This window comes from Corapipo altera, unplaced genomic scaffold, assembly GCF_003945725.1.
Source record: "Corapipo altera isolate COAL_440 unplaced genomic scaffold, ASM394572v1 0, whole genome shotgun sequence".
Classification (NCBI taxonomy): domain Eukaryota; kingdom Metazoa; phylum Chordata; class Aves; order Passeriformes; family Pipridae; genus Corapipo; species Corapipo altera.
The window spans coordinates 15,614,086-15,630,045 of record NW_020884872.1 but is presented as its reverse complement, the minus strand read 5'-3'; the positions used below and the strand labels follow the sequence as shown (position 1 = coordinate 15,630,045).

General features: G+C 38.0%; 1 protein-coding gene across 9 annotated transcripts in view; it reads right to left on the bottom strand.

Moving 5' to 3' along the window:
- The window catches only part of SCML2 (Scm polycomb group protein like 2), a 71,927-nt gene that overhangs the window by 25,837 nt on the left and 30,130 nt on the right, over nucleotides 1-15,960 (bottom strand). For all 9 annotated transcript variants that reach the window (XM_027638028.1, XM_027638037.1, XM_027638046.1 and 6 more), the window contains 2 exons: nucleotides 12,247-12,335; nucleotides 10,563-10,806 (listed from right to left, as the gene is read on the bottom strand). In XM_027638028.1, coding sequence (XP_027493829.1) covers nucleotides 10,563-10,806; nucleotides 12,247-12,335 — 333 coding nt within the window. The remainder of the gene's footprint in view (nucleotides 1-10,562; nucleotides 10,807-12,246; nucleotides 12,336-15,960) is intronic.

The window sequence follows — 15,960 nt, the reverse complement described above, 5'->3', positions numbered from 1 at the left end:
CACACTGTGCCCAGACTTCTTATAAAATACAAGTACTCCTGACACACATTTCTAGAGCTGTAGGATCATTTACATACATTGCTATTTGCCTGATTCAGTTATTAATCTAATATTCTTAAATGGCAGTTCAGAAGAAATCTCTGTTTGCAATCCTAATACATCAAATACAGACATGATATTTCCTAGGTATCTGAGAAGGACCACCTTCTGGATGTCCGAAGCGATCACTTTCCTTTTATTTATGTATGCCAAAATGTATTTTCATATGCAATGACAGCTTAAAATAAGATGAACAGAATTTTAACCAAATGCTGGCACACCATTACTTTTATGTCCCTGAATTGCTGAATGGCAACTCATGTTAAGATGTATGTCTGGAAAGCAAAACAATATCAACTATATGCTGTACAATGCAGTAATACATATTGTGCCCTGTATTTGCTTACAACAATATAAAATGCAGCTATTTACTTTTGCCACACAACTATGCATTTAACAAAACAATCATGACCTTGTAAAGAAATGTTTAACAAATTCTTTGTGTCTCTGTCTATGCTGAAATCTAGCAAATGCATTCCTATTCTCGCATAGTAAAGACACAGATAATGTTAAATACATAGGTACTTTCAAGTCAACAGGTTCTAGGACCACAGGTATGAGTTTTGGGACACTGGACAATCCCTATTCCCTTCCAGAAGGACATTTACTGGACAAAGAGTAACAATGCAATCAGCTCCAACCACTTTAGGTTGCACTATTGAACCACACGCATCAAGTACTACCTTATCTCAGCATCTTCCTACCTGTGTACGCCAGAGGAGCAAATATTAGCAGCATTAACCATTAAGGGGGGGAATCAGATCCCAATGGTATTTTTCCTTCTGCCTAGGGCTGAAGCTGCTTTTTTCAATAGGCAGGACTGCAACAAAGCCCATGCTGCCTGGGCAGCCTCCTGGAGATAGCAGCAAATGAGGAGGCTGCTATTTGCATTTGTTGATTTAAGAGAGGATGGGGGGAGCGCAAGGGAGTGGGAGACTGCTAAAGTAATTCCCATATTGTCTGCAGGCTGTATTGACAGTGATCATCAGTCACCTGCTCATACTTCCTTCAGCCTGGCCTTCAGAGGGAGACCAAAGGTTACACCGGGTCACAGGATCTGGAGGGAAATGAAAAGACATGCAAAATCAAGCTGCCAACCCACTGCATCTGTAGACAGAGTTATCCCCACATGGCCACATGTTCCAAAAACTAAGACATTTTAATAGTCTCATGAGAACGTGTTAAAATATAACGATGAAGAGAATAGAGAGGAAAAATGCCAAGCTCTGCTTGCAATTACTGCAGTATTTAGTTGGGATATTTACAACCAAAAAAGCACATTTGCCTTTTCAGGATGCTGCTTTGCATCACAAAGGCCTTCTCATTTGCACAAACAAAATCAAGCATTTGTGTCATGTTGCTCTTCTACACAAATATCCACTGCTCCAGTTTCAGGAGTGGGATGCACAGCTTTCCTTCCTAAGTATCTTTTTTACACCCAAAACCTGTACTGGCACTCTCAATAACCAAACAGCAGAGACCACACTATACAGACATACTTCATCATAGCAACATTAGCAACTAAACAGCGTTTTCAAAGTTCACAGAGCTCTAGTTATACTGCCATGTTTGTGTGGGCTATAGGTGACTACCTTCATGCAACTCACAAACAGCTTTCTTACTTTCAATCGCTTCTCTTTCAAAATATCCTTCTTTTTTCCCCCCCAAGCAGTTCTGTGAGAATGACAACACCTACAAACCTTGTGTCCAGTGTACATAAGAGAAACCTGAAATCCTGTATCTTGGAACTCACAGCCTAAAGATGTGTGGCTGCAACTCAGCCCTAGTTAGAACAAGCAGATCCACTGCAGTCAACTGAGCTCATTTGCATGAGAAGGACATGAAAGATTAGACTTCACTTGAAGGCCAAATTCTACTCTGCAGAAGCAAAAAAACTGCCCAGACGCAGGTAGGTCTGCAAAATTTGACTCCAGAATATTATCTCCAAGATCTCTTGCCAGAATAAGTCAGATATTTAAGGCAACTGTGAAATCTGAAGTTACTGAAACCTCTAGTACTTGGGAAGGGAATCGAACAGATGACAGCTCAGAAGCCTGAATTCTCATGCAATTCTAATTACTAAAATTCCCTCAAATAATCCACAGTGACAGTTTCACTCCATGTTTTTATGCAAACCAGGGGAAAAAAGGTTCAGATTTGTAATATTTAAACATTATAAATCTACTGTTCAGTTAGTGTCACCGAACAGCAATTACAAGACAAGACTTAAAAAAGCTCAAGTGAAATTACACAAAGCAATATAGGGGCTCTCTTTGCTGTACATTCTGTAAACACAGCATTGCTACCTGAGGTGAAGGTGCCAATTAGGACAGTAAAAACAGCAGTTCACTGTTTAAACTAGGTTTTCTTTCAAGATGGAAATTACTCTATTTGTACTGTAGTATTGTTCCTATGCCCCCACTGATACGCAAATCCAATGTTCTTCTGAGAATATAAAATCTAGGTCCTTCTCTCATCTACAGCTGAAGAAAATGAGGCAAAGAGATTAAGCAACTTACCCTAAATCCATGTGAGCATTCCACAGCAGAAGTAATGGAAACACATCTCCCGAGTTCTAGCCTGGAATTTTAACTATAAAATTAACCTTCTTTAATACTGTAAGTTATTATCATGATAGTTTTGACAACTGGCAAAGGAAGTGGAAAAGATTAGCAATTTTTCAAAACAGCTTATTGCCAAGGATTATAAAAATTTATGTCCTTATGTCTCAATTGAACAAGAGAGCCATACAAAAGCATAAATATCTGTAATACATTCCACCTCTTTCTATCTGTGTTTGGATTACTTCTGATTAAGAGGTAGCTGCAAGATACTAATTGATATGTTGCTATGATACAAAATCAGTTAAAAGTAATTATTTTCCTATCTAAAAAGCAACGCTGCACTTGGAAACTCCAACATCCACCTTGGCAAGACATGGACACTACAACATGCAATTTTCCTCTTTCTAGATTTTAGTTTCTATTGCCAGTATAATAAAAGAAAGAAAAAAAATCTCTTGCTGTTTTCTGCACAAAGTTTTAGCCTTTCACAGCCTTGAAAGGTGAAATGGAGGGCTCTAAGCAACACAAGACAAAACTGGAGGAAAGGAAAAGCATTTCTCTTCTCCTGACTTTACCAGGCAGCATTGTAGCACCTTCAGTCCCTCACGCCTAGCCCTAGTCTCCCATATTTTCAAGAGATAGGCAAGACAGCCCCTAGAGAACTGACCAGCGAAAATACTATTTAAGATGCATCAAAACCCACTGCTAGCCAAATTAACACATATCACTTTCAAAAAACCCAACTTTTAATAGCTCAGCTGGGGCAGGGGATGTGTGGGAGTAGGGGGTACAAGCAAAACAGAAGAAAAACTCCTGCAAAGATCTCTCAGTTAGTGCCCAGAAACCAAGACCTTTCTAGTCTCACCCATCAACAAGCACTGCCACTGCAACTACATCAGCAAAAAAACCCAACCCAACCCAAACCTAACTAAAAAAAAAAATCCCCTGTATTTTGTTGATAAAAATCTGAGAAGGAAAACAAGGAAGAGAACTAGTAAACACCTCATAAACTATCAAAGCAGCACAAACTTGAGTTACTTGAAGAGAGTTTCAGTGTGTAGATGATGAATCTAGCAATAAGACTAGCAAAGCCCAAGCCTACACTCAGGTTCAAATTTAACAACCTGATTTTTTATCCCATCATTACTGATTCTGCCCTGGTTTTGTCATTATTTTTCCCCAAACAGCATAAGCAGTATGAAACGTGGGCCCAAAATGAAACAATAAAATGCAACAAGCTTCAGAGGAAGAAAAAAAGAAATACAGCGTGGATAGCGCAATGCCACAATTTGTTTTGTCTCAGTATCTGAATGACAGCACTGATACTCTGGACACAACTTATATGCACTAACATAGATTTGGAAACAACCCACTCACAACCACTTGCTGTGGTTTGGCACAAGTAACTTACTAACTCTTTACTACTTAGTCTTCATATAAGTAGGGCCTTGTATTAGTCGAGCTGCAGGTAAGAGGTCTGTACAGTAGTACAACTTTCTGCTCTGAGTATACTGAAATACCTGCAGTAAGACCTGAACAAGTGCAAATAAAAAAAAAATTCCATGCAGCAGTCAAAAATATATGTGTTGGAGTACTTCCAATTTACAAGAAAATTACAGCTACCTTATAAATAAACATGGTAAGATGGTGAGGGAACCAGACGTACAGTAAGGTCACAGCTTTGGGAAAGGCAAAACCTTTACTTAAGTGATTACTGCACTGTAGCAGCACCATCCAGGCCTTGCTACAGGATGTCAAGAAACATTAATACCAAATAAAAAAGCTTAACATTTGAGAGAATGTGGCAAATCAGATTTTAGCCTCAAGCACTGAGGAGTTTTTCATGTACAATTCTGAAGACAGCATAAATCTGCTTACTGTATGTGCCTGACTTAACTACTGTGATCTGCTCATGAAGAGAAGCTGGCTGCACTGACAGAAAAATGAAACCTTCAGTAGTATGGAATTGTACCACTTCACCTTTTTTTTTTCTTTAATGAAACGTAATTACCACGCTTATCTGATTTTTTTGCCTACTCCAAACAATGTAGTCTTTTCACAGACCTAACTATCTCTGTCTAAAGTTTTAGCACTTCTTTTGTTTCATCTGCAAACAGGGCAGTACTTCAGTTTATACTGATGTTGCAACTCAGCTGAAAATACAGCACAGCTATTTTCACATAATTTCATCAATAACAGAGAAGACCATCTCCAGTATCTAGCTTGGTAAAATCTAGGAAAGTAAGCACTGAGAACATGAACCGAAAATTAAATAAAACTAAACTAAGAAATCATAAAATAGACAAATCATCATCATGGCTAGGCTTCGCGAATGAAGATTTGGGAATAAGATACTTTTAAATCTCTGCTTGAGCCTGTGCTATTCTTACTGCTGCAGATAGCTTTTGAAGGAGACCTTTAACATCACGGGCTGATTAGTGTAATGAAAGAAGATTGCTCTCACTGACAATAAATGGACTGAATTGGGAGAAAAGCAATGAGGGAACACAGGATGTGGAAGAGTGGGAGACAGAGAGGGAAAGAAGGAATATGACTAAGGATAAAAGTTACAGTGTATCACTTTTTTTTTTTTAATTACTTCATTGTCTTCCTTTGGTCCTCCAAATTTTCTCCTGTAGAGCACAGAGAGCAGTTCCTCCTTTATGAGTTCTTGCATCACCTTCACCCTCCAAAGATCCAGCTTCATAAGGCCATGGGGATCATGAATATATAGAAATTGATCCCTCTCCAGATGCTGATCAAATCTAAGTGATGGATACTACTTTATATTGAAATCAGTCATTTGTCCCCAGTTGTTCTTTCGTTTTTTCTCTTTTATGGAAAAGAGTTTACTTCTATTATAAACAAAAGAGGTGGGTTGCCTAAGTAAATGTCATTTGCATATAATAACTAAACAGTAAAATAAATTTATACAGAAACAGCAAATAGAAATTGTTCTGAAAATCTCCAGTCATCTGCCGCCTACTTCAATCATAAGCCTCAGACACAATTAGCTACAGAGCAATACAAGAGTATTCTTAGGCATAGCTTTCTATTATTCAACTGAGTAAAGTAAAAATTACAATCTATTCTGGTTAAACAGAAAAGCACAACACATTTGGCCTAGAAAAAGAGTGAATAAAAAAAAACTATGCAAAAGCTATCAAACTTTAAAATCCTTCTAAAGCATATGAAAAGCAGAAGTTATACAGATCCAAGAGATGACTGAATTTCAGAATGACCAAATGCAGCAGGTAATGCTAGAGTAACAAGACAATGTTTTTTTGCATTCATACTCACTCAAGGAAGCACATTATATCAGTTCATTGCTCAGTAATAGTCCAAAAACTGCAAACAGCAATTCACAAGTAATTATGGAAGGAACAGAAAACATAACAGAAGCCACCACTACATCCCTAAGTTTCAATACCTTGTGCATTTCTGGTTCCAGTGGCTCAAAAATGCCATAGCTGAAAAGGAAACAGTAGAGAAGAACGAAGGCGACCAGGGGAATAAAACTAATCCCAGAACAACAAAAGCAAAATCTTCCTGTACAAGTAGTGGAAGTACAAGAAGCTATTTCACTACAAGAAACCAGTGACAACAAATTGAACTACGAGCAAGAAACAGGAATATCTCTTTTTCCAGAGAAAATACTGTAGCACTAAACCTGCTTTATATGGGAAAACTGTGGTTTAAACAGGTTTTAAAATGGCTTTTGGTGGTCTCTTTGCAAACACATGCTTCTTCCCAGCACCCCCCATGTTATCCATGCAGGAATGTCCTGGGAAGGTGTCCTGAGGTGTTTCCCATTGGCCTTTGTTAACCTCTTCTTGTAATTGGGTGTTCCTGTAAGCCCCTTGAGACTTCTAATTGGTTACTCTGTGAATCCTCCTAAACCCTATAAATGTAACATCCCCAACAATAAACGCTCTCTTGCCTCCTCTCCACGCCCAGTGTCCTGTCTCCCTGCCGGCCATGGGGCCACGTGTGGGGGGGGGAGGGGGGAGCACCTCTCCCCTCCAGGCTCAGGGCCTGAAAAGACCCCTGAGAAACCCCTGGAGTTCCCTTTCCCCATCCTTCAAAGCGTCGCAATGGTTCTTCAGATGGAAACGGAACTAGAACTGGGCCACCCCACGCTGAGGGTGGGGAAAGGGATCCAGAAAATACACTCAAGTAGAGAACTCCTTACTACAGGATGTTTTAAGTGTCAGAAGTTCAGATGGCTCCAATATATTATTGAACAGATTAGATCAAACTCCTCCAGGAGGCACTCAGCATAAAAGCATTATTCTGGGCTTGGAAGGTGCTGAGTTATAGAGGGACAGATACTAGGAATAATTCTGCAAACTTCTCTCCTATGTGCCTGTGCTTTTCTTCAGCCAGTGCTGAAGAAAGCCTGCTAGAACCTTCAGACTGGTCCAGCACAGAAATTATCATGTCAAACTCTTTCACCTGCTATAGTTCACAACAATATTTATGGGTGACAAGTCATCTCTAAAAGCACATAAGTGATCAAGAGACACAGAGAAAATAATCTACTGCATCCTTAAAATATTAACCTTGAGGCATAGGTCAAGCCAACATCAAGCAGTGAATTTAAACCATATACAACAAATTACTACTATCGGAGATATGTCTAGTGAAACAAACTACAACATTAGCTAAGCACAGCTTCTAACAGTATAAATACTGAATGCTACATTTCATACCACTGTACACATATCCTGACATCCAGCCAGGTCCACTTAAGTCATGTTTTCTGGTAAGGACCAAAGACAAAACACAAACACAAAGATTAAGGCCTGAATGCTATCAAGAGTTGGTCTAAAACAACTTCTCTACATTATCTTCTATTAACTGTGTCTTAGTTCATGAGCTTATCTATCTAATACCAATGAGAGTTACAGAAGATACAGCTATGAAGAGCAAATATATCACGGAATCTGGTCTGAATAAAGTCACTCACATCCAAGAAGCTGGTGTCTAAACACCTCCCATGGCAGACATCCTACGTTCTCTCTGGGCATCCTAAAAGGCTAAGACAGTAACCAGCTAAAATAAAATCTTTCCTAATTTTCATACTGTCCCTCTTGCTGCATTTCATCTCTCTTTCTAAGGGTTAAATTAGACCCCAAAATACATCACATGGCAGGAAATTGTTGTCCTAGGTATGGATGAAATTTAAAACATCCTTTATCACATTCATACTTAGATTGTAGGATATTGGCTTTGCTTGTTCCCTAAAATCTGAGGCTTTTGTATTTTTTAAGCTCTTTAAGTAGTGATTTCACACATTTAAATGCTTTCAGTAAAGGCAGTTATAAAAATCAAGAATATTTCTCATATTCACTCTGACATTTAAGCCACTCTCAGTCAATTATTTTTCACTGTCTATTAAGGAAATTTAAGGCAGAAATACTACAGTAACCTGCAGGAAAAAATTCCAGACCAGAATAATACTGCAATATTCCAAGTGAATCCCTGCAATATAGTATCTGTCATACTTTCTTCCTTAACAGGAATAGTCAATATTAATGTGACTTAATGAAGAATCCTGACAACATTATCATATTACTGAATTGAAATGACTTGATTACACTCTTCTTGAAGCTATTACTTACATCTCAGTAAAGTACTATCATTACAGTTCTTCAATGGCTCAAAAGCAATCAAATAACAGCGAAAAACATAACCTGAGAACAAAAAATATTTCATCTAGCTATGTAAAATCGACAAGTCTGTATAACATCCACAAACAGCACAAAAAATAAGCACACAAAGCAAAACAGAAATAACAAATTATTTATGCTCAGACTGGTGAAAAAAGGAGCACACAATTTCAATAAAACTGCAGTTAACTTTGTACTCACTTTTAAAATCAAAAATACAAAATCTCCAGCCTGCACCTCTCCGCACTCAGTTTCTATCACATGTCCAAATTTCTCAGTTTTGACTACAAGTCTGTAAGAATCTTACTTCAGGTTTTATTTATGCCTAAAATGTTTTTGTTTTCCATAACAAAGCAATAGTATCCTACCTGGGTAGGTATTTCAAGTCTTCAGCAAATTTGAACATACTCAAGAATTTTGTTTGGTTTATTACCTGAACAACTGGATTACATAATCAGCTTTACTAATTGTCAAACAATTCTTTGAGCTCTATCAAGCACTAATCAGGCAAGAAAAATTCTGTACATATTACCTCAAAGTATTGCTGGCTTTTCAGCAGTGAAACTGGAGTAGACTAAACAATTTAATAATACTTCTTTCCAGAAGATGAAATTGGACTGAGCAATCTGAACTGTCACAAAAATACGTTCTAAAAATTCTATGCCACTTATTTACATGGCCCCTTTTGTACAACACAGAATGGGTAAGGCTGGAAGGAACCACAGTGGGTCAGCTGGTCCAATTTCCCTGCTCAAGCAGGGTCATCCCAGAGCACATGGAACAGGATGGCTCTTGAATATCTCCAGTGAGGGAGACCCTACAACCTCTCTGGGCAATCTGTTCTAGTGCACAGTCACCCACACGTTAAAGAGATGATTAACTTACCATAATAAGACAACTCATTCATGATCTCTCAAGACAAGGTCAACCCTCTGAAGAAGCTGAGAAAGACACTTCAGAGACTGGGAGCACTGCAACATTAAGACTGAGGTCAGCTTGGTACCTATTAGATGACTTCTGATCGAATGTACATCATCCTCCCCTGACTTTGCCTTTCCCTCTCACTGCAGGTTTGCACGAGCAGATCATCCTGGACAGTACAGCTGCACACAGAGCTGCTCCCTCGCTGAAATCCGCCAAAATGGACTAAACTCAGTTCCAGGTACTATGACCACTGGCAGTAACTACAGACAGGCAGGTGAGGGAAAGGATGCAGAGGTGCCCTTAACTAATTTCAGTTAGATAGTCCATAGAGTTCTTGATCTGCTGGTAAAAGACTGAGAAAAACAATGGGGATGGAAAGGGTACAAAACACGACTGATTTCTTGCCTTCCTACTTCTACTCCTTTGGTACTTCCAGTGGGAGTTCTGTGACACCAGTGTACTTGTTTCTTACTCACCTAACACCAGCTGTGAAAATTCTCACTGAAAACAAATTTTTCTGGTTAATGATATTAAAGTAATTAATTAAAATATGTTTCCCCTCTTAAAAATCTCTCTTCCTGACAAATTTTAGGGATGAGGATAGAAAAAGCTCAAACAGTTTGACAGAAAAGCCTTACACTACAGAAACCTGACAAGTGGTCCCCAGAGTAGCAAAGGGATTATATTCAGGGATATCCCTCTTGATGCCATCTCCCTCCTTTCAAAGGCAGACAGCTGTATGTTATAAAGCACAGTGGTCATTCGTTAAAGGGACATTATGACCCAATCAACAAACATCCTTAAAGGCAAGAGGATGACAAAGCATTCAGCTTCAAGACAGAATTTTTTAAGTATGAAGGAAGAAACAATAAATACATAGTTTAGACCTTCAATCATTACAGAAGCAGAGACTACTTTACTTTCTTAGCAGTTAGCTTAATATAAAGTGCTGTGGCAGCCAATATATTAGTATCATCAAACCAGAGTGTTTATCAATAACACAAACAGCAAATCTAGTCTAAATCCAAGATTTTTCACAAGCACACAAAAATTAGAGATCATCAGAAGTCCTCCTGATAGTGTGACATAAAACATGTTCCAGATTTACTATGAACAGTCAAAAATTGTTTCCCAGCAATTCCTATTAGCTTTAAACTACATAAAGAAAATTCAACAACATTTCATGTTCGTCAGCTACTCACAAATCAAATCTTCAGTGTTATCTGCATACAGCCAGCTGGTTTTTAAAATCCTGCTGTAATAGAGGAGAAAAATAATTAAGCAATATTATTAGTCATCTTACCATCGTTCCCTGGTGGTTGTAATGCATCTCCTGTCAAGCTACACCATCCAACTGGGAAAATATCTCGAGAATCACATCTGCACCAATAGTCAAATGCTCCTCTCCAGCCATCAAATGTAACAAAAACTTCATCTCCTTTAACATCTCCAATGGTTGCTGGGCAAATCAAGTATGGGTTCTTTCTGTCTATAGCTTCAAGTTTCATTCCAACTTTAAAGCAGTTTGGCACAGGTTTTGGTGGTTCCTACAAAAATAAGAGTGGCAGAATATCTGTATTTCCATGGCCTCTTAAAATAAGAAAAAAAACAAAAGAAAACAACAACCCTTTATTTTTCCTCAACACCCTTACTACTAATACTCACTATTTTCAAAAAGTTATAGCAGACATTCAAAGAAACTTATACATATTGCAATTTTGCTTTTGCTCTTCTGTATTACAAAAATCTAGATTCTATTCCCACAGAGATAGCTGGAATAATTAGCAAAACTCTCCATGACAGAAAGACCCTGCTAAAAGTATTTACATAAGCAATTGTTTGCACCCAATACATTATGTCTGGGCAGCAAGACAGCAAAGACACTAAAATGAAATTATTACATGCTAATAAAGAATAGGAGGTTTGCAGAGCATGGATATTTCTGGGGACTGATAATTGTCTGGTAAAAGCTTTACCTCTCAACTAATCCATGAAAAATTCATTAGCATTGGACATTATTTATAGGCATCTGCTAACTCAGTTGGCCTTAGACCAATTCCAAGTGGACAAAAGAAAAACAAAAATCAAGCCTATGTGACCAGCATATGTGTACCTCCACAGCAGGATCTGTGATCCAATGGAACACTAATCACCACCTCAAGAACCTTATTATTCAAATCCATCTCAGATGTGCTCGCCCAGAGAAGCATGGCTCATCACACCTCAGAAAATTTATATAATCTTATCTAAACAAATTATAATTATATGAAGTTAACACCAAGTAATGTGATTGCAGGTCCGAACCCAACTGTTTGATTTGCTGCCATAGTTGTCAATATCACTCTCAGTATCCAAAATGAAGACACCCAATGTAACAGCAGGGTTTTATCACCTCAACAAAAAATTGAAGCAACAAGTCATTTTATTATTACTGTTGTTTTTATATAGTTTTTCCTGTTTCACGGTAACTTACTCAAGAGTCATGTTTAAAAAACCGAACAGCTTTTTCTGCTATTTTCTACTACTGCTTGCTACATTTTAAATGATATGTGCCCAAGGAAAATGTTTAACAAAACCCTTCCAAGCACCACTGTATTTCAACAGCTCTCATTCCCCTTTTTTTTTTTTGACTCCTGTGCACAATCACAAGTACAGTGCTGTTAAGAAACGTGATATGCATTGTATCTAAAATCTGTGAGACAAAAAATGAGCAAACGCAATATTTCTAAACAACACATCATACTTTGAAGACTCAGCTCAAAGTAGAAAAGATGGAAAAGAAATGCCCATCTCAATGGACTAGTAGTGGATTGCTTTCTGTCTAGCTCTGTAGCTTGTCAATCCAGTCCAAAGTAATTTTAAATAATAGTCTTGCCTTCCCTGCCTGTGCTGCAGAAAACAGGGTAATATCTTGGCATCCCCACTAAAAAATGTAACCATGGACCAACTGATAGGAAGTTGTTTACTAGAAATGCTTTTCTTCTTACCTTCCTAAAGAATGCTGCAGGTGCCATTTCAGCTCCATTGAGAGTTCTTAAGAGAAACGTTGGCCAAGATGATGCATTCATCTGGAACCCTGAGTAACAAACAAATAAACAGCCCTACTTTCAGTATGTAATACACAATAGGAGGAGAAGAAGGATATAATGTCTGTTTTACTAATGCCTCATTCCCTCTATTTTAGACTTGGCCAAAATAAAAGCAGCCAAGAAGGAATGAACACGGTCACTTTTGGTACAGAAAGCTGTGCAGTGCATTTCCACTCTGAGTCACCTGCCTGCAGAATCGCTCATCATACGGAGGGATATTATAGATAAACTTCTAGGATTTAAGGACATGCAAGTTCTAGCACAGTAGTTCATAAGGTTGTCCCACACAGTTCCTGGTCCAGTGGAACTTCCCCAGCCCAAGCATCTTTGCTTTCTCTTCAGGTCTGCTTTTTCCTTCTCATTCTAAAACAACATCCTCTGTTTCAGCTCATTTATTGAGGAGACACCTTTTTATTTTTAAGAATCTTGTCATTCTTTTATCAGACCACAGACAAAAAAAAAAGAACAATTGGTTTCTTCTCCCTCCCCCACTAAAACAAATACATAAATAGCCATAAAAAACAAAGAAGTTTTCTTCACTTCTAAGAGTGAAGAAAAAATACAATTATTTTAGTAAGTATGTGTATCATATTGGAAAACATAAATCAGAAGATCTTTCTACTTTATTATTCTTCATTAACAAGTGAATAAAAAGCACAAACAACAATCAAGTATGTTCAGATGAACTACCTTATTAGGCAGAACAAAGGTTTGGCAGAAAACATTCTCATTCCAGATAATCTTTCCTCATAATCAACTACTTTTCAGTTAAAAAGACAAACAAAACCCCAAAAAAATCCTTTTGCTTCCTGTGCTTTCCAAATGAATGTTTTAAAGTAATGAGTAAGATAACAGACATAGTGGACATTTTTTTCCTGTATCTTTAGCAGTTTTATGTCTGGCATAGTTCTACAGAAAAATAGACATAACAGAGCAAATTGGAATTTTTTCCATAAAGCAAATAGTACCAGAATCTGCCAGGAACTGACAAATTCCCTCACAGCTGAGCCTCAACAATTCTCCTAAAAAACTAAATCGAAAGGCAGAGCATATCTGCAATTCTTGATAAGTTAAATCATTTACTCATCTAAAATTGGATTATATGATATAATGGTTCTTTAGCTTTAAGCCACCTTCCATTGAATAAACAGTTTTCATGTTGGAACCACCTATGCAACGCTCAAATTAACATAAAGCTCGTATGTGATAAATGGTGTCACAATTTGAAGACTGCTGAGCTGATTTTTAGGCCTGGTTTCATACCAGAGTCTTTATACAACCTAAACATGTGTGGTTACTGAAACACAATATTCCCAGTTAGCTTGCCAGAAAATAGATACAAGCAAGACAGAGGAATGACAACTAAACAAAAGTTTCAATTAATTTCATTTGGCCTTAAAGTTGTCCTGGTAAAACCAAAGAAAATGCTGTCTGCATTATAATTTGTTCAGAACATTAAGATCTCAACAACAAAACGCTCACCTATGGAAAACAGAGGTTGGAAAAGGAGTCCTTTGTTACAATAATCACTTTCTCAAAAACTTTATGTAACATGCATAATTAAACCCATGTAAAAATCAGGTAGGAGGAACTGTTTTATCTAGTTATTATGATAGAAGCAGAACATTAGTATCCAGAAGGTTCCCTACTACTCAGAAAAAAAATAATCAGTTGCTTAAATGTCTAACAGGAGGTAATTATACACCCAATTAGCTCCCAGCTTTGCCCAGGAACAGGATGCTGTACAAGTGCCAAAAAGGCTTTTTCAAAAATTTATCTAGGTATGCCAGAATGTTTGATTGCTGGAATTCAGCCTATCTCTAGAAAAATCTAGGGCAGGAGGAACAAAATAATAGCACTCACATTCTTTTCTGAATAACCAGCAATTGTTCAGTGGGCAGGTAAGCTTACATGCCTGGGTGCAGGAAACCAACTGCTTATGAGGTGCTCCACAAACAGCCTGATCAAATAGGAGTAAGAAACAGTATCTGAGGAGAAGGTATCTACCTTTCTACTGATGACTGTGGAAAGTTTCACTTCTTAACGAATTGACTGCCCCCATTATACATAACTGGAGTTGTTTTATTCATCAGACTGGTTTAGAAACACATTTTAAGAAGCGCTATGTTCCTGAAGCCATATATTTAACACTGTACATATGTGCAGCTGAAGGAACTGGTGTACTCTTCCCTTTTCCATACTGGTAACACTTCATTCGTTCTACAAGGTTATATCAAGAACTTCAGAGAGGTTAAACTGAGAAACTCCTCAAAAAAAAAAAATCTTTTCCCCCAACGTCAAGAATTTTCAGTGTTTTCATTCAAAACCTCTATATATCCACAGGAAAGAAGGGCAAAAAAGCCCTTCTGGGCTTAAACTGTATCTATCCTAATAACATTTTTCTAGACTGGCACCTTGATTGCATTGCTTTTCTTGTGTTCCCGAAGGAACACAACAGCACAAAAATCTACCCCTATAATCTCTGTGAAGTATCTTAATGGTTATGTCAACTGCTCCTTTCTCCGTCTCTCTACAAGCAAATCAAGTTTCATGCCATAGTGAAATGAGACTTTTCACTTTGTTTTTCAAACAGAAGAACTGGAAGTTGCTAATAAACTGGGATGACAAGTTTTTGAGAGGCTACTAAGAGAAATAATGCCTATCCTCACTAAACTTCTGATGAGAAATCTGTAAGAATTACTGATGACACCAAACCAGAAGTAGGTTCATAACTATAAGATGGAATCCATCAGCAACTCATTTCTGCATGCAGTTAATTTCTTATATTAAGATCATTATTTCTCACATCTTCTAAAAATTACACAATGGGGTAACAGGTGAGAAAGTGTTCAGGTAAATTTCGGCCATTAATTTTCCTCCTTCTTAAAAGCAAAACTATTTTCAGACCAATGTGAAATCTTTAAAGACTTCCACATGTAGAAGTTTAAGCTATAATAAATACAGTACAAGAATGCAGATCTAAACATACAGGTTAATCACAGCAAAGAAAGGCAATGTCACGCTTTACTACTCCTAGTAGTTTATTCAAAGTTAACTCCAACTCTTCATCAGCTACTGAGGAATTCCTTTGTACAGTTCCCTATTTAATAAACTCCCTCAACAAGACTAAGCCCAAGCCCTATTTCTCTGTTTGGGTAAACACATTGTGTTGTTACCCATATTGCTCACAGAAGGCAAAAGAAATTCTGCATGCTATCTCTAACCATAAGAAAGTTACACCTTCCTCACAAGCACTTTGTTGTGCTCACAAACTAGCTATGACAAACTGATCTGACACCCCGGGACATGTGTCCATTTGAGGCGATGAGAATGACATGCAATACAAGACCGCAGTTTGCTAGAGCTCTGGAGTGCTACTTTTCCTACCTCAGAACAGAACGTTGCAATTCCACACTAAACCAACCCTGTGCTGCCTTTCCCAGAACACAACCAATTCACTCATTGCCTGAGGAAATATTCCAACTGCCCTGCAGGGACGTTGCTCCAGCAGCCCTGCCGAGGCTTCCTGGGCCAGTAGCAGCCAGTGCCCTCTCCTCGGCTGATCAGATGCGCTGATGAAGAAGAATATAGGGGCAAGTTCCCCCAGCTCTT